This window comes from Salvelinus fontinalis, chromosome 18, assembly GCF_029448725.1.
Source record: "Salvelinus fontinalis isolate EN_2023a chromosome 18, ASM2944872v1, whole genome shotgun sequence".
NCBI lineage: Eukaryota > Metazoa > Chordata > Actinopteri > Salmoniformes > Salmonidae > Salvelinus > Salvelinus fontinalis.
Window position 1 is genome coordinate 47,314,872 of NC_074682.1, and position 18,532 is coordinate 47,333,403.

At 44.5% G+C, this 18,532-nt stretch overlaps 1 protein-coding gene across 1 annotated transcript; it reads right to left on the reverse strand.

The window, feature by feature from the left end:
- Positions 1-288: 288 nt before the first annotated feature.
- LOC129815656 (zinc finger protein ZXDC-like) lies at positions 289-16,700 on the reverse strand. The gene is given in 11 exon segments (XM_055869651.1): positions 289-1,026; positions 1,436-1,537; positions 3,360-3,532; positions 3,928-4,009; positions 4,307-5,031; positions 5,119-5,289; positions 5,385-5,515; positions 8,730-8,808; positions 10,257-10,409; positions 14,461-15,817; positions 15,820-16,700. Coding segments are annotated over 11 exon segments (3,741 nt in total). The 5' UTR covers positions 16,501-16,700; the 3' UTR covers positions 289-939.
- Positions 16,701-18,532: the final 1,832 nt, after the last annotated feature.

An 18,532-nucleotide genomic window follows, 5' to 3' on the forward strand; every position in this document is an offset into this window, starting at 1 on the left:
CAGCATAAATACCGGAAGCTGAGTGGAGGGGTCGGGAGACACTGTGGCCCCGTCCGTCGATACCCTTGCACAGGGCCAAACAGGCAGGATATAACCCCACCCACTTAGCCAAAGCACAGCCCCCACACCACGAGAGGGATATCTTCAACCACCAACTTACTATCCTGAGACAAGGCCGAGTATAGCCCACGAAGATCTCCCCTACGGCACGAACCTGTGCTCATGAAGTCCATGTTTAGCCAAGTCCATAACACAAAACTAGGCTTATTGTACAAAATAAATGTAGAATTGTGCTTCAATCTTTTATTTAATCTCCTGGCGATTGGATTCAGACATTTTGTAAAACAAGGCTAATAAATAACTAGATGGAAGTCGTCACACATAGATAAGCATTACAGATATTATAAACAAGTGGACCGGCAACATTCTGAACGTCTCATTCCTATGTAGCTCATATGACAGCTGTAGAAAAATATATCTGACCCTACCCACCACCAAAAAGTTAAAACTACATAAGTCTAACAAACAACTACATAAGTCTAACAAACAGAAAGTGTCTGCTAAATGGATGAGTATAGTACATCGTGTCTGTAAGGCATTATTAGACAGAAGCTCTGACAACAGCACAGTGTATGAGTGTCTAGAACATGGCAACGTAGCTGAGACTGACAAGACGTCACAGTTTGACAAGAGACGAGGGACCTACTGGATGTGCAAAATGACAGTCTCTCTTTAAAAAGACAGACAGCGTGTCTTTCTCGCAATCATGATTGTGGTACAAACAAGATTTCGGAAACAGTAAAAAGTGAGAAGAAAAAAAGTCCCAAAATGTAAATGTTCATTTAATTTATCATTCAACTCTTCCCAAGGTGCATTTGGTTCTGGGTTCCACTTCATCCACACCCCAGATGTACACAACTTTCTCATACCCCCTCCCTCTCACTCCAGGTCCTGCAGGTTGATGGTGCTTCCTGTAAACTGGGAGTTGTCCGAGCCATTGTCTTCCTCCGTCATAGCAGGAGGTTCCTGAGGAAAGGCAGACAGAAATGACTCATTTAGTTCTACTTCAATTACAGTACAGGCAAATACACCCCAATTATAGTACAGGCAAACACACCTCAATTACTTACATTCAAATACAGACCTAACTAAAAAGCTTAGCTTAAATCCCTTCCATCTTTATTTTTAAAACATCTCCATTTCAGGATTGCAGTGGTTCTCAATTAAACTGGCAGCTCACTACATATGTGACTACCTATGGAGGACACATTGTTTTGTCCAGTTAAAATGAGACTCTCCACCACTTTTAAGACCTCACATTAATGATGTCCAGCAACATACCAGTGTCTAGATATGTTCAAATGTTGATTTTCTACATCTGTATAAGAAACGGTGCTAAAAAATGACCCTTTATGATTTCATGGGGAGTACTCACCTGTAGGATGTTGACTGGCAGGTCCACGGTCAGCTGGGAATGGGAGCTGGAAGGCTGGGAGCTCAGCTGGAAGGCTAGATCCCCTTCACTGGCCGGGTCATCCTGACACAGACAAATACTTTATATGAATCCATAAATCACATTACATTCAAAAGGTCAGATGCATGGATACTAAAAAACCTCCATATAGCCAGGTGGCCCCTGCCAGCGGACACACACGCACAAACTTATTTTGGCCTGTAATACACTGCTCAAAAAAATTAAGGGAACACTTAAACAACACAATGTAACTCCAAGTCAATCACACTTCTGTGAAATCAAACTGTCCACTTAGGAAGCAACACTGATTGACAATAAATTTCACATGCTGTTGTGCAAATGGAATAGACAAAAGGTGGAAATTATAGGCAATTAGCAGGACACCCCCCAAAACAGGAGTGATTCTGCAGGTGGTGACCACAGACCACTTCTCAGTTCCTATGCTTCCTGGCTGATGTTTTGGTCACTTTTGAATGCTGGCGGTGCTCTCACTCTAGTGGTAGCATGAGACGGAGTCTACAACCCACACAAGTGGCTCAGGTAGTGCAGTTCATCCAGGATGGCACATCAATGCAAACTGTGGCAAAAAGGTTTGCTGTGTCTGTCAGCGTAGTGTCCAGAGCATGCAGGCGCTACCATGAGACAGGCCAGTACATCAGGAGACGTGGAGGAGGCCGTAGGAGGGCAACAACCCAGCAGCAGGACCGCTACCTCCGCCTTAGTGCAAGGAGGTGCACTGCCAGAGCCCTGCAAAATGACCTCCAGCAGGCCACAAATGTGCATGTGTCAGCATATGGTCTCACAAGGGGTCTGAGGATCTCATCTCGGTACCTAATGGCAGTCAGGCTACCTCTGGCGAGCACATGGAGGGCTGTGCGGCCCCACAAAGAAATGCCACCCCACACCATGACTGACCCATCGCCAAACCGGTCATGCTGGAGGATGTTGCAGGCAGCAGAACGTTCTCCACGGCGTCTCCAGACTCTGTCACGTGTGTCACATGTGCTCATGTGCTCAGTGTGAACCTGCTTTCATCTGTGAAGAGCACAGGGCGCCAGTGGCGAATTTGCCAATCTTGGTGTTCTCTGGCAAATGCCAAACGTCCTGCACGGTTTTGGGCTGTAAGCACAACCCCCACCTGTGGACGTCGGGCCCTCATACCACCCTCATGGAGTCTGTTTCTGACCGTTTGAGCAGACACATGCACATTTGTGGCCTGCTGGAGGTCATTTTGCAGGGCTCTGGCAGTGCACCTCCTTGCACAAAGGCGGAGGTAGCGGTCCTGCTGCTGGGTTGTTGCCCTCCTACGGCCTCCTCCACGTCTCCTGATGTACTGGCCTGTCTCCTGGTAGCGCCTGCATGCTCTGGACACTACGCTGACAAACACAGCAAACCTTTTTGCCACAGTTCGCATTGATGTGTCATCCTGGATGAACTGCACTACCTGAGCCACTTGTGTGGGTTGTAGACTCCGTCTCATGCTACCACTAGAGTGAGAGCACCGCCAGCATTCAAAAGTGACCAAAACATCAGCCAGGAAGCATAGGAACTGAGAAGTGGTCTGTGGTCACCACCTGCAGAATCACTCCTGTTTTGGGGGGTGTCTTGCTAATTGCCTATAATTTCCACCTTTTGTCTATTCCATTTGCACAACAGCATGTGAAATGTATTGTCAATCAGTGTTGCTTCCTAAGTGGACAGTTTGATTTCACAGAAGTGTGATTGACTTGGAGTTACAATGTATTGTTTAAGTGTTCCCTTTATTTTTTTGAGCAGTGTACATGCCTTCACCTTGGCATTCTGCTCTGTGCTTTATAGAAAGAAATGCTGAAAAAGTAAATTTTTTAACAGCATTCTAAATGTTGCTGTTAGAGAACCTTCTCACCTGTAGGAGTTGTATCTGAACATACTGGGCCCCTGTGACAGGGTCACAGATAGTCAGTCCCCCATTGGCTGCTGCAGAACCTTCAACAAAACAGGTGCTTGTGGGAACCATTGGCACTGAAGCGCTGCTGGCCTTCCCACCTTTACTCTTCCTCTGGCACAATCCTGAGCTTGCTGTGAAGACAATGAAACAAAAACAGCTTTTGAATGTAGGTTCAATCAGTTTCCACAAGCACTGCTACAAAACAAACGCTAGCTTGGATGTTGCTTTTATTTATTTATTTTTTATTTAACTAGGCAAGTCAGTTTAGAACAATTCTTATTTACGGCCTACCCCAGCCAAACCCGGACGACGCTGGACCAATTGTGCGCCACTCCATGGGACTCCCAATCATGACCGAATGTGTTACAGCCTGGATTCGAACCAGGGACTGTAGTGATGCCTCTTGCGCTGAGATGCAGTGCCTTAAACCTCTACGCCACTCGGGAGCCCAATATGCAAGCAACAAAGAAATTGTTCCTGTTCGACACTAGACCCATGACGGAGTTGAGTGTGTGTTATAATGTACCTGAGCAGGTGGGGCCGCTCTGTTTCCTGTTCTTGGCCAGCTGAATGGCTCTGTAGTCGGTCCGAGCTGAACCACTACTCTCCTACAAGACAGACGCATAAAAAAATATGCAGTAACTCACAAAACAACATCGCGTCTCAACGGACGTCAGACCTCAAATGGATCGATGTCAAATGGGTTTGGGGGTAGGGAGATCTGACCCTAGATCTGTGGTTATAAAGAAAAACTTCAAATAAGAGTACACCGAGTCTGCACATTCCAAAAACAGATCGCTAGAGGTTAAATATGATACTGTTCTATTTAATTCTGTGAATAGACCACTCATCAGTGCTTTGAAGGGCAACTTGTAATCAGAGTGTTCGTTTGGTAAGCCACTCACCAGGAAGGAGTAGGCTGAGATGTGGCTGAGCACGGAGTCCTTCTGCGGGCTGAAAGTGCTGCCGCCGCGATGGCCCTTAAACTGGGTCAGCACCTTGTCTGCCTCGTGCTGCCCCAGCACCTCCACACAGTCCAGCCTCGGCCTGCTGCCAACCCTGCTCCCTCCAGCCTCAGCCACCTTAGAAGGGGACGAGAGGAGCCCGGGCCCGGGGGGCACAGCCAGGGTTGAGGGAAAGGGCTCGGGGGACAGTGCACTGGAGGAGCTGAGGATGTGGTGGTCCGCGGACGAGCTAGCAGCCTGCATGGTGAGGACTGTGAGGGAGCCTAGGGCCTCGGGGGTAACCGTCTGCACGTCTTCCAGGTGGAGGGTGCCCCGAGAAGGGAGGACTCCCCCGACCATGTCTTCCCCGGCCGCAAGGATGAGCGGTTCCAAGGAAGCTTTGGCTACGGTGGCACCATGCCCGGACGTGCACAGGGCTGAGCCAACCGAAGCAGGGTCGATGGCGAGGATTCCCGAGCTGACCAGTGACAGGTCCATGGCGAAGGCACCCACAGGCCGTGTGCCGCGTACAGGCACGGGACCCCCGGGCACAGCAGAGAACAGGGAGCTGAGGTCCAGGTGGGCCAGCTGGTCGCCCCCAGAGCCAGTTCCTGTGGTGGTGGAGGCGCTGACAAGTTCGCTGCTGGGGGTCAGGGTGGGAGTGACCTCCAGCTGGCTCAGCACGTCTGATTGGAGGAGAGAGTCATTACACAAGAAGTGGGGGTATTTGAGCATGTGTTTCTTGAGGAAGTGTGCGCGTGTGTGTTCCGTACCGGGGTTGAGGTGGTGGTGTTTGAGCATGTGGCTCTTCAGGCTATTACGGGAGGAGAAGTGCTTGCTGCAGTTGGCCACAGGGCAACTGGTCCTCAGGCTGCCCGCATCCTGCTTGTGTTTCTTTGAGTGGATATACAGACTGCTCCGCGCTGAAAACTTGGCACTGCAGCCTACAATAAGGTAAAAAGGTTTCCATTAACCCTACATGTATAAAATGACCAGACACACAAAAAAAGTGACAGTGGCACAAATGAGTGATGCCTACCATCTACATGGCACTCAAAGGGCTTGGTGCCCAGGTGGGTGATGCTGTGGCCCTTGAGGTGCTCTGCCCGGGTGAAGGACTTACCACAGCCCTCTTCTGGGCAGGTGAAGCGCCTGTCGTCGTCGTGCTTCCTGAAAACAACAGTTGGGGGGGGCATTGTAATTCAAGGTTTCATTTATTTGTAATACATTCTGTATCAGACACAAATTTAAACAACTACTCATTCCATTCCATATTTTTACTATTTTCAACATTGTTGAATACTAATGAAGACATCGAAACAATGAAATAACACATTATGTAGAGTCATGTAGAATCATGTAACCAAAAAGTGTTAAACAAAATATATTTTTTATTTGAGATTCTATAAAGTATACACCCTTTGCCTTGACAGCTTTGCACACTGATGAAATTGCTATACATTATGATCTTGTTGCCATCTAATGCACATGCAAATTTTACAAATCAACACTGCAGAGCTCTCCCTGTCCTTTGCCGTGCCCTGATTGTATTATTGCTGATTATATCTGGAAATGTGCATGTACACCCTGGCCCATCTTCTGTTGCTAGCCCCAACTCGGATTTGTGCTCTGATATCTGCTTCAATGATTTCTGCTCTTGTAAAATCCTGCGTTTTCTGCATGTTAACACTAGACGTTTATTACCTAAAATGGATCAACTGAAAGTGTGGGTTCACAGCTCCAGTCCAGATGTGTTGGTCATTACTGAGATGTGGTTAAGGAAGAGTGTTTTGAACACTGATGTTAACCTTTCTGGTTATAACCCTTTTCGGCAAGACAAATTTTCCAAAAGTTGGTGGAGTGGCAATCTTTACCAAAGAACACATTCAGTGCTCGGTTGTCTGAACCAAGCCTGTCCCCAAACAATATGACTTGATGGTTTTACGCGTTAAAAACGTTCAAATAAGTCTTTGTTGACTATTGCTGGGTGTTATCGGCCACTATCACAGCTGTCCATTAATGTTGATGATGTGTTTTTTATTGATAATAAGCACATGGCTGACCTCTTTAATAACCACTTAATTAAGTCAGGATTCCTATTTGACTCTGCCATGCCTCCTTGCCCGTCCAACATTTCCCCATCTTCCACCCCTTCTAATGCGAATTCCTCTAATGCTCCTCCCTCTTTTTCCCCTGCCCCGCTACAAAGTTTCTCCCTACAGGCAGTCACTGAGTCAGAGGTGCTAAAAGATCTCCTAAAACATCTGGTTCAGATGGTTTAGACCCTTTCTTCTTTAAGGTTGCTGCCTCTATCATCGCCAAGCCTATCTCTGACCTTTTTAACCCATCAATTCTCTCTGGGGAGGTTCTCATGGCTTGGAAGGCAGCCACAGTTTGTCCTTTATTTAAAAGGGGGAGATCAAGCTGATCCTAACTGTTATAGGCAAATTTCTATTTTGCACTGTTTATCAAAGGTTTTGGAAAAACGGGTCAATAAATCAACTGACTGGCTTTCTTGATGTCTGGCTTTCTCTCTGGTATGCAATCTGGTTTCCGCTCAGGTTATGGATGTGTCACCGCAACCTTAAAGGTCAATGATGTCACCATTGCCAATCCATGATTCTAAGCAATGTTGTGCTGCTATTTTTATTGACTTGGCCAAAGCTTTTGATACGGTAGACCATTCCACTCGCGGGCCAGCTAAGGAGTATTGATGTCTCGGAGGTGTCTTTGGCCTGGTTTGCTAACTACCTCTCTCAAAGAGTGCAGTGTATAAAGTCAGAACATCTGCTGTCTCAGCCACTGCCTGTCACCAAGGGATTACAAAGGCTTGATCCTAGGCCCCACGCACTTCTTTATTTCCTTCAACAACATATCTTAAGCAGTAGGAGGCTCTCTCATCCATTTATATGCAAATGATAGTCTAATACACAGCTGGCCCCTCCCTGGACTTTGTGTTAAATACTCTACAATAAAGCTTTCTTAGTGTCCAACAAGCTTTCTCTGACCTTAACCTTGTTCTGAACACCTCCAAAACAACCCATGCTATATTACGGAGACATAACTTATAGATTGACAGGTAAGGGTGCTCTCGAGCGGCTAAATGTCCTTTACCATTCGGCCATAAGATTTGCCACCAATACTCCTTATAGGACACATCACTGCACTCTATACTACTCCGTTTACCCCTCGCAAGATCCCCTGGTTGATGCTTATTTATAAAACTCTCTTAGGCATCACTCCCCCTATCTGAGATATCTACTGCAGCCCTCATCCTCCACATACATACGTTCTGCCAGTCACATTCTGTTAAAGGTCCCCAAAGCACACGCATCCCTGGGTCGCTCGTCTTTTCAGTTCGCTGCAGCTAGCGACTGGAACGAGCTGCAACAAACACTCAAACTGGAGTATTAATTCAAAGAATCAATCATGGACACTCTTACTGACAGTTGTGGCTGCTTCATTTGATGTATTGTTGTCTCTACCTTCTTGCCCTTTGTGGTGTTGTCTGTGCCCAATAATGTTTGTACCATGTTGTGTTGTTACCATGCTGTTGTCGTCATGCTGTGTTGCTACCATCCTGTGTTGTCATCTTAGGCCTCTATGTAGTGTTGTGTCGCGTTGTGTGTTTTGTCCTATATTTGTATTTTATATTTTTAATCCCAGCCCCCGTCCCCGCAGGAGGCCTTTTGCCTTTTGGTAGGCCGTCATTGTAAATAAGAATTTGTTCTTAACTGACTTGCCTAGTTAAATAAAGGTTCAATAAAAAGGTGCACCTTGTACTGGAGACAATAAAGGTCACTTTAAAATGTGCAGTTGTGTCACAAATCAATTCCACAGACGTCTCAAGTTTTGATGGAGTGTGCAATTGGCACATTGACTGCACGAATGTCTACCAGAGCTGTTGCCAGAAAATGTCATGTTAATTTCTCTCCCATAAAATATTTCTGTCTGTAATAAAGCCCTTTTGTGGGGGAAAAACAAATTCTGGTTGGCTGGGCCTGACTCCCCAGTGGGTGGGCCTGACTGCCAAGTGGGTGGACCTATGCCCTCTCAGGCTCACCTATGGATGCACCCCTGCCCAGTCATGTGAAATCCATAGATTAGTGCCTAATGAATTTATTTCAAATGATTGATTTTCTTATATAAAGTAACTCAGTAAACTCTTTGAAATTGTTGCACGTTGCATTTCTTTTTGTCCAGTGTATATTATCAATTAGGCAAGAGTCTTGACTTAACTATAAATCCAACACTTTCACATAGGATTGATTATTGGGAGGACAGTTGGGAGGTCATAAACTAAAAACACAGGACCAACACTGTCACAATGCACAATGCCTAAACAGAGGGATGGACAGTTGAGTGAGGGAAAGCTTCAAGTTACCTTTTGTGCCTCAGTAACTTGGACATGCTGGTGAAGGACCAGCCACAGGCCTCTGAGTCGCAGACGAACGGCCTCTCGCCTGAAACCAAAAGCTAGACTTAGCCTAGAGAAACTACTGCTGGTGAAACAAACATAATAATAGGAATTTGTGTCTCCATTTTGATCATATCTATCTGTGGCAGTTTTCATTCAGCTTGTATAGTGTTCAGCCAACAAACAATTATATATAATTTTTAAACGGTCTATTATATAAAATAAAATAAACTGGAAATATCACATTTACATAAGTATTAAAACACTTTACTCCGTACTTTCTTGAATGGAGTTTCTCCCATTCTTCTCGTTGTCCTGTTGGAAGGTGAACCGTCGCTCCAGTCTGAGGTCCTGAGTGCTCTGCAGCAGGTTTTCATCAAGGATCTCTGTACTTTGCTCCGCTCATCTTTCCCTCGATCCTGACTAGTCTCCCAGTCTATGCAGCTGAAAAACATCCCCACAGCATGATGCTGCCACCATATTTCACCGTAGAGACGGTGCCAGGTTTCCTCCAGACGAGACACTTGGCATTCAGGCCAAAGAGTTCAATCTTGGTTTCATCAGACGAGAGAATCTTGTTTTCATGGTCAGAATCCTTCAGGTGCCTTTTGGCAAATTCCAAGCTGCCGGTCATGTGCCTTTCACTGAGGAGTGGCTTCCGTCTGGCCACTCCACCCTAAAGGCCTGATTGGTGGAGTGCTGCAGAGATAATTGACTATGTAGAAGGTTCTCCAATCTCCACAGTGGAACTCTGTCAGAGTGACCATCAGGTTCTTGGTCACCTCCCTGACCAAGGCCCTTCTTCCCCGATTGCTCAGTTTGGCCATGTGGCCAGGTCAAGGAAGAGTCTTGGTGGTCCCAAACTTCTTCCATTTAAGAATGATGGAGGCTACTGTGTTCTTGGGGACCTTCAATGCTGCAGAAATGTTTTGGTACCCTTCCTCAGATCTGTGCCTCGCCACAAGCCTGTCTCGGAGCTCTATGTACAATCCCTTCAACCCCAATCCTTAGTTTTTGCTCTGACAACTGTGGGACCTTATTTAGACAGGTGTGTGCTTTCCAAATCATGTCCAATCAATTGAATTTACCACAGGCGGACACCAATCAAGTTGTAGAAACATCAAGGATAATCAATGGAAACAGGATGCACTAGAGCTCAATTGAGTCTTTTAGCAAACGGTCTGAATGCTTATGTAAATAAGCGATGTTTATTATTTGTAATAACTGTTTTTGCTTTGTCATTATGGGGTAACGTGTGTAGATTGATGCGGATTGTTTATTTTATTTAATCCATTTTAGAATAAGGCTGTAACGTAACAAAATGTAGAAAAAGTCAAGGGGTCTGAATACTTTCCGAATGCACTGTATATGTAGTATGGGAACATTTCAGGTGGATGCGACACACAAAGCAAGTTCCCTCCTTACTCCAGACAATGTAAATGGCCCGGAGACCTCTTGAAATGTTATATAAACAAATCTATCCTTATAAAGTACCTGTGTGGCTACGCATGTGGATCTTGATGCGACAGGCTTTGTCGTAGCGCTTGTCACAGCCCGGGTAGGCGCAGATGAACTGGCCCGTCTCACGAAAGTGTGTGCGGTTGTGTGAGAACAGGGCACTGTAGGTGATGAAGTTCTTCTCACAGCCTGAGGTAAGAGACACACACAGGAAAAAAGTGAACACCAAATCTTTGTGACAACGAAAGGCAATGACAATACATTTGAATAGTGAACACACACATGCATATAAACTATTTACTCCGATAGAATTAAGCAAGGAAACATGGTCAAAGACTTAAAGTAAAAATCCACATACACACATGTATATATACACACATACATACATTACACACATATATATATATATATATATATATATATACACTGCTCAAAAAAATAAAGGGAACACTTAAACAACACAATGTAACTCCAAGTCAATCACACTTCTGTGAAATCAAACTGTCCACTTAGGAAGCAACACTGATTGACAATACATTTCACATGCTGTTGTGCAAATGGAATAGACAACAGGTGGAAATTAGTCAATTAGCAAGACACCCCCAATAAAGGAGTGGTTCTGCAGGTGGTAACCACAGACCACTTCTCAGTTCCTATGCTTCCTGGCTGATGTTTTGGTCACTTTTGAATGCTGGCGGTATCACTCTAGTGGTAGCATGAGACGGAGTCTACAACCCACACAAGTGGCTCAGGTAGTGCAGCTCATCCAGGATGGCACATCAATGCGAGCTGTGGCAAGATGGTTTGCTGTGTCTGTCAGCGTAGTGTCCAGAGCATGGAGGCGCTACCAGGAGACAGGCCAGTACATCAGGAGACGTGGACGAGGCCGTAGGAGGGCAACAACCCAGCAGCAGGACCGCAGCAGGACCGCAGCCTTTGTGCAAGGAGAAGCACTTCCAGCGCCCTGCAAAATGACCTCCAGCAGGCCACAAATGTGCATGTGTCTGCTCAAACGGTCAGAAACAGACTCCATGAGGGTGGTATGAGGGCCCGACGTCCACAGGTGGGGGTTGTGCTTACAGCCCAACACCGTGCAGGACGTTTGGCATTTGCCAGAGAACACCAAGATTGGCAAATTCGCCACTGGCGCCCTGTGCTCTTCACAGATGAAAGCAGGTTCACACTGAGCACGTGACAGACGTGACAGAGTCTGGAGACGCCGTGCAGAACGTTCTGCTGCCTGCAACATCCTCCAGCACGACCGGTTTGGCGATGGGTCAGTCATGGTGTGGGGTGGCATTTCTTTGTGGGGCTGCACAGCCCTCCATGTGCTCGCCAGAGGTAGCCTGACTGCCATTAGGTACCGAGATGAGATCCTCAGAGCCCTTGTGAGACCATATGCTGACACATGCACATTTGTGGCCTGCTGAAGGTCATTTTGCAGGGCGCTGGCAGTGCACCTCCTTGCACTAAGGCGGAGGTAGCGGTCCTGCTGCTGGGTTGTTGCCCTCCTACGGCCTCCTCCACGTCTCCTGATGTACTGGCCTGTCTCCTGGTAGCGCCTGCATGCTCTGGACACTACGCTGACAGACACAGCAAACCTTTTTGCCACAGTTAGCATTGATGTGCCATCCTGGATGAACTGCACTACTTGAGCCACTTGTGTGGGTTGTAGACTCCGTCTCATGCTACCACTAGAGTGAGAGCACCGCCAGCATTCAAAAGTGACCAAAACATCAGCCAGGAAGCATAGGAACTGAGAAGTGGTCTGTGGTCACCACCTGCAGAATCACTCCTGTTTTGGGGGGTGTCTTGCTAATTGCCTATAATTTCCACCTTTTGTCTATTCCATTTGCACAACAGCATGTGAAATTTATTGTCAATCAGTGTTGCTTCCTAAGTGGACAGTTTGATTTCACAGAAGTGTGATTGACTTGGAGTTACATTGTGTTGTTTAAGTGTTCCCTTTATTTTTTTGAGCAGTGTATTTAATAAGAATATTTCATTCATTCAGATCTAGGATGTGTTATTTTAGTGTTCCCTTTATTTTTTTGAGCAGTGTATATATATACACACACATACTCCAAATGTACATACATACACACACATTTACACTTGTATTTTTTGACGAGTCCACTTAATACAGTCCCAAAAGGTTTTACATATACAGTACCAGTCAAAGGTTTGGACACACCTACTCATTCAAGGGTTTTTCTTTATTTGTACTATTTTCTACATTATATAATAATAGTGAAGACATTAAAACAATGAAATAACACACATGGAGTCGTCTAGTAACCAAAAATGTTTTCAACAAATCAAAATATATTTTATGTTCTTTGAAGTAGCCACTCTTTGCACACTTTTGGCATTCTCTCAACCAGCTTCACCTGGAATGCTTTTCCCACAGTCTTGCAGGAGTTCCCACATATGCTGAGCACTTGTTGGCTGCTTTTCCTTCATTTTGCGGTCCGACTCATCCCAAACCATCTCAATTGGGTCGAGGTTGGGTGATTGTGGAGGCCAGGTCATCTGATGCAGCACTTCATCACTCTCCTTCTTGGTCAAATAGCCCTTACACAGCCTGGAGGTGTGTATGGTCATTGTCCTGTTGAAAAACAAATGAAAGTGGGACTAAGTGCAAACCAGATGGGATGGCGTAACGCTGCAGAATGCTGTGATAGCCACGCTTGTTAAGTGTGCCTTGAATTCCAAATAAATCACTGACAGTGTCACCAGCAAGGCACCCCTACACCACGATTCACGGTGGGAATCACACATTCTGAGATCATCTGTTCACCAACTCCGCGTCACAAAGACATGACGGATTGAACCAACAAATCTCAAATTTGGACTCATCAGACCAAAGAACAGACGTCCAACAGCCTAATGTCCATTGCTCGTGTTTCTTGGCCCAAGCAAGTCTCTTCTTCTTATTGGTGCCCTTTAGTAGTAGTTTCTTTGCAGCAATTCGACCATGAAGGCCTGATTCACAGTCTCCTCTGAACAGTTGATGTTGAGATGTGTCTGTTACTTGAACTCTGAAGCATTAATATGGGCTGCAATCTGAGGTAATGTTAACTCTAATGAACTAATCCTCTGCAACAAATGTAACTCTGGCTCTTCCTTTCCTGTGTCGGTCCTAATAGAGCCAGTTCCATCATATCGCTTGATGGTTTTTGCGACTGCACTTGAAGAAACTTACAAAGTTCTTGAAATTGTCCACATTGAATGACCTTCATGTCTTAAAGTAATGATGGACTGTCGTTTCTCTTTGCTTATTTGACCTGTTCTTGCCATAATAGGGACTTGGACTTTTACCAAATAACCCCTACCTTGTCACAACACAATTGATTGGCTCAAACGCATTGAGGAAAGAACTTAACAAGTAGCGCCTGTTAATTGAAATGCATTCCAGGTGACTACCTCATGAAGCTGGTTGAGAGGATGCCAAGAGTGTGCAAAGCCGTCAAGGCAAAGGGTGGCAACTTCGAAGAATCTCAAATATAACATTTTATTTATTTCATTGTTTTGATGTCTTCACTATTATTCTACAATGTAGAAAACAGTAAAATAAAGAAAAACCCTTGAATGAGTAGGTGTGTCCAAACTTTTGACTGGTAATGTAAGTAGTTGGGATAATGGATTTTCAAGAAGCAAATAGTGCTTTCAAGACAACTGGGTACTCAGGAAAAAAAAAAAAAAAAGTAAAATCATGACTTCAGTGATCTTCAGGTCAGAGCTCTAGAAAGATGTGCTTCCGACTTGGGTGAACGTTCAAAACTATTTTCCCCCAATCGGAGCTAGTCCCCGTCCCCCTCCCAAAGTTCCCATTTGTCTTGAACACACTGAAATCAACCATTTCCAGGTTGTTTTGAACACAGCAATAGTGTCACTTAACACATCATGATAATGCAAAACACATCATGATGATGTGGTAAGTGACACTCTTGCACCAAGGTAAAATCACAATGTCAGTGATCAGGTCAGAAAGGCGGGGCTCTAGAAAGATGCCCACCTTCCCAACATGGAATTCTGAGTTGGATGACCATTTTTCCCAGTCGGGACTCACCCCCCCGATCCTATATCTTGAAAACTTGACCGCTGACATGCAAAACATTTTAGGACTGTATCAACAGTGAGTGGACTAATGAAACAAACACCAAAATAGTTTGAGTGGTATTTCCTTGAACACAAACATGAGTCAAATTTAACCACACTAAAAAGTAATTTGCCTCACCTGGAAACTCGCACTTGTGCGGCCTCTCGGGTTCAAAATGGGCCCGCTGGTGATTGGTCAGCCGCGTAGCGCTGCGGAAGCGCTCGCTGCAGATCTCGCACACAAAGGTGTTCTCCTGGTCGTGCTGCTTCACGTGCGCCTTCAGGTTGTAGACCGTGGTGAAACAGCGGCCGCATCCCTCCCACTCACACTTGTGAGGGCGCACCTTGTCATGGGACTGCAGGTGGCGTTTGAGCTTGTAAGAGGTGGTGAAGGCCCAGCCACAGCCCTCAAAAGTGCACTTAAAGGGCCTCTGGTCCTCAGTGTGGTTAAGAAGGTGCATCTTGAGCTTTTGGCGCGTGTCGAAGGTGCTGGTGCAGCCGGGCTGGGGACAGCAGTACATCGTGACCAAGGCACCTTTCTTGGAGAGTCCCAAAGCGCCGATGATGCTGACAGGCTGGAAGCCGTCATTGTCAACCGAAGAACCCTCTGGGCGCTGGGAAACCAAGTCGCCTTCGCTTATGGCACACAGATTTCGGCTCTCCTGCTTGATGACTGGGCACGTTTCCAGGGAGAGGCCCATCTCTGACAGTGAACAGTTGTCAGCCAGAGCCAGTTCCGAGTCACTCACAGTCAAATCCAGCCGAGACTGTTCGTGGAGAACTGCCCGAATACCTGCCATGTTGCTTATTTTCCCAATGGATTTGGTCCCGCTATCAAAGTTGAGAAGCACTATGTCCTCATGGTCTTTCATTCCAAGGTGTTCCTTCAAGCCAAACATTCCGTCATCTTTGTGGGTGTAACCATCTGGAGGTGCAGCTAGAGTCAGTATCCCGTTTTCTATGGTTACTATGATGCTTTGGTTGTTAATCATGATGGTTCCAGAGAAGGACTCGGTGGCATCTGCATTGGCTGACAGGCTCCTACCAGTGTCGTAAATTAAGTCTATAGCGTCGCTCATTTCCACAATATCGGTGTTTTCTGAAATCAAGGCAATGCTATCTTGAGCTTCGATCTGAGATGATAATTGGTCCGACGTGTTGCTGTCAATGTTTTCAATGCAAACTTGGTGGCCACATAGGTTCTCGACATATTCGTTTGTCAAAGCATCATTTTTTTCATTCCCCGTTTCATAACACACAGACGGTTTCTCATTCGTTACAGTTGCCTCACCCTCACTATTTGAACTTGAATTTAACAAACTACACAAATGAACAGTTCGTTTCAAGGTCTCTGCTGCTAAATTGTTCAAGTTGTCATCGGATTCAATAAGAGTACTACTGGTGGTTTGAAACTCCATCGAATTACATTGATTGATCTTGGAATGTTCAAGCTTCATATTACCGTTTAACGTATCCCCATCTTTATATGGATTTCCCAGTCTTTATCTGCCCCATTACCATCATCTTGGACAATGTTGAAAACCACATAATATTCCTCTGTGTTTTTATTAGCGTTAGTGGTGCTCTCGCTCGACAATGACTGCAACAGGGAAGCGCCGTCTTCATGTTGCTGCCGTAAAACCGGAGGTTGTACCTGCTGTTGCTGATATTGTTCCTCTTCTCCTGCAAAGAAAGGCAACGCCATTTGCAATAACTTATCCCCACTTTCAATTTCGTATTTGTAACCAGTCCTAAAAAAATCGTGTGGAGGTCGTTTTGCGTTCAGTTCCCACGCTTTCAAGGTATTCATGTTACGGAGCAGTTCCCTCGCTTTCAAAGTATTCATGTTACGAAGCCCCACATTCGCTGTTTGGGTTTGAAGTGGGCTATTGTTTATACCCTTTTGCTTGCAGACGGGCAGGCAAAGAACGCTGCCATTTTCTGCCAGTAGGCGAAATGTAGATGTTCTTGTCCTATTGTTGTTGTCACTTTGAAGTTCAAGCGATTCCGAATCCTCCTGTGTTTCATTTTCGTTCGAAATGGAGAGAGAACGTGCCCCTGTCGTTGTCCTAAGGGGATACGAACCTGTTCTTTGTGGGGCGCCATGTTGACAGTGAATGTTTTGGGCATGAGAAAGCCCCTGTATTTCCATATTTGTATCCCTGTAGCAGTACTGCATAAAAGGCCCGCCCTTCACACAAATATGGAAGGAGACCCGGAAGCCACTCCACAGTCTATGGTGAACTTTTATTTGTATTGCTTTTAAATCTTTTAAATGTATTTTTTAAATCTTATTAACACTTTGTTCTAGCTAGCTATTCGTGTAGGTAGCTATGAAGTAAACACAATGACACCGCCACAACAGCAGCACTTAGAAGAACCCCAGAACCCTCCTGACTCACGTCTGTGACCAATACCCCCACTCGAGTCCCCTGTGCAATTGGCGTGTGTGTGTGTTTACGGTAACGGCTATTAATAATAAATCTGTAATAAAAAAATGCTATCAATCCGTATTTGATGATTTGTATTTATTGTTTATTTTTGTATTTTTATAGTGCATATAAATTAGAAATGTCCTTCAATAAATGAGATACTTTGAGATGTTGCCATAGACAAATCTCCATCTCATACAATTAAGTGCCAGAGGATAATTAAGGAGCTTCTGAAATAGTGGAATCCTATTATTCTCTTCATTTACGCCCAAGAGGAGTAAACTGTGGAATGGATCAGGCAAAACCATATTCAAAAGCCCCTAATAGCCTTAATTTACACTCGTTACATTCATGTTATTATCATTGTCATGCGTATTTTCTGAAAGCAAAATTAAGTACAGTATTTTTTAAATGTTTTTATTAATTACCGGGGATTGTGTTATTGAGGACCACTAGGTGCCACTATAAGCTCATTTCTGACCAAATAATTCTACAGAGAGTTTAAACAAAATTCGAATTTTTCAAAGGAGAAACAAGACATCCAAAGTACTAATCTATTCAAATCTTTAAAATAAATAAACATTTAGTGGTCTACTATGTTTGAATGGTAACTTATATTACTCAGTCCTTCGCATTCATTACTACGAGGCCAACTGTGCATGCAACTCTTGATAGTCTACCTTTCTATATATATATATGTAAAGGTAGACTATCAAGAGTTGCATGCACAGTTGGCCTCGTAGTAATGAATGCGAAGGAAGTTACCATTCAAACGTATATATATATATATATATATATATATATATATATGGTATATTTATAAACTGTATATATATACAGTATATATCCCTGAGCTGACAAGGTCAAATCTGTCGTTCTGCCCCTGAAAAAGGCAGCTAACCCACTGTTCCTAGGCTGTCATTGGAAATAAGAATTTGTTCTTAACTGACTTGCCTAGTTAAATAAAGGTAAAATAAATTATATATATATATATATATATATATATATATATATATATATATATATATATATACACTACTGTTCAAAAGTGTGGGGTCACTTAGAAATGTCCTTGTTTTTTAAAGAAAAGCAAAAAAAAATGTCCATTAAAATAACATCAAATTGATCAGAAATACAGTGTAGACATTGTTAATGTTGTAAATAACTATGTAACTGGAAACGGCAGATTTTTTAGGGAATATCTACATAGGTGTACAGAGGCCCATTATCAGCAACCATCACCCCTGTGTTCCAAGTTTATAATTTTAAAAGTCTAATTGTTCATTAGAAAACTATTTTGTAATTATGTTAGCCCAACTGAAAACTGTTGTTCTGATTAAAGAAGCAACAAAACTGTCCTTCTTTAGACTAGTTGAGTATCTGGAGCATCAGCATTTGTGGGTTCGATTACAGGCTCAAAATGGCCAGAAACAAAGAACTTTCTTCTGAAACTCGTCAATCTATTCTTGTTCTGAGAAATGAAGACAATTCCATGTGAGAAATTGCCAAGAAACTAAAGATCTCATACAACGGTGTGTACTACTCCCGTCACAGAACAGCGCAAACTGGCTCTAACCAGAATAGAAAGACGAGTGAGAGGCCCCAGTGCACAACTGAGCAAGAGGACAAGTACATTAGTGTCTAGTTTGAGAAACAGATGCCTCAACTGGCAGCTTCATTAATTAGTACCCACAAAACACCAGTCTCAACGTCAACAGTGAAGAGGCGACTCCGGGATGCTGGCCATCTAGGCAGAGTTGCAAAGAAAAAGCCATATCT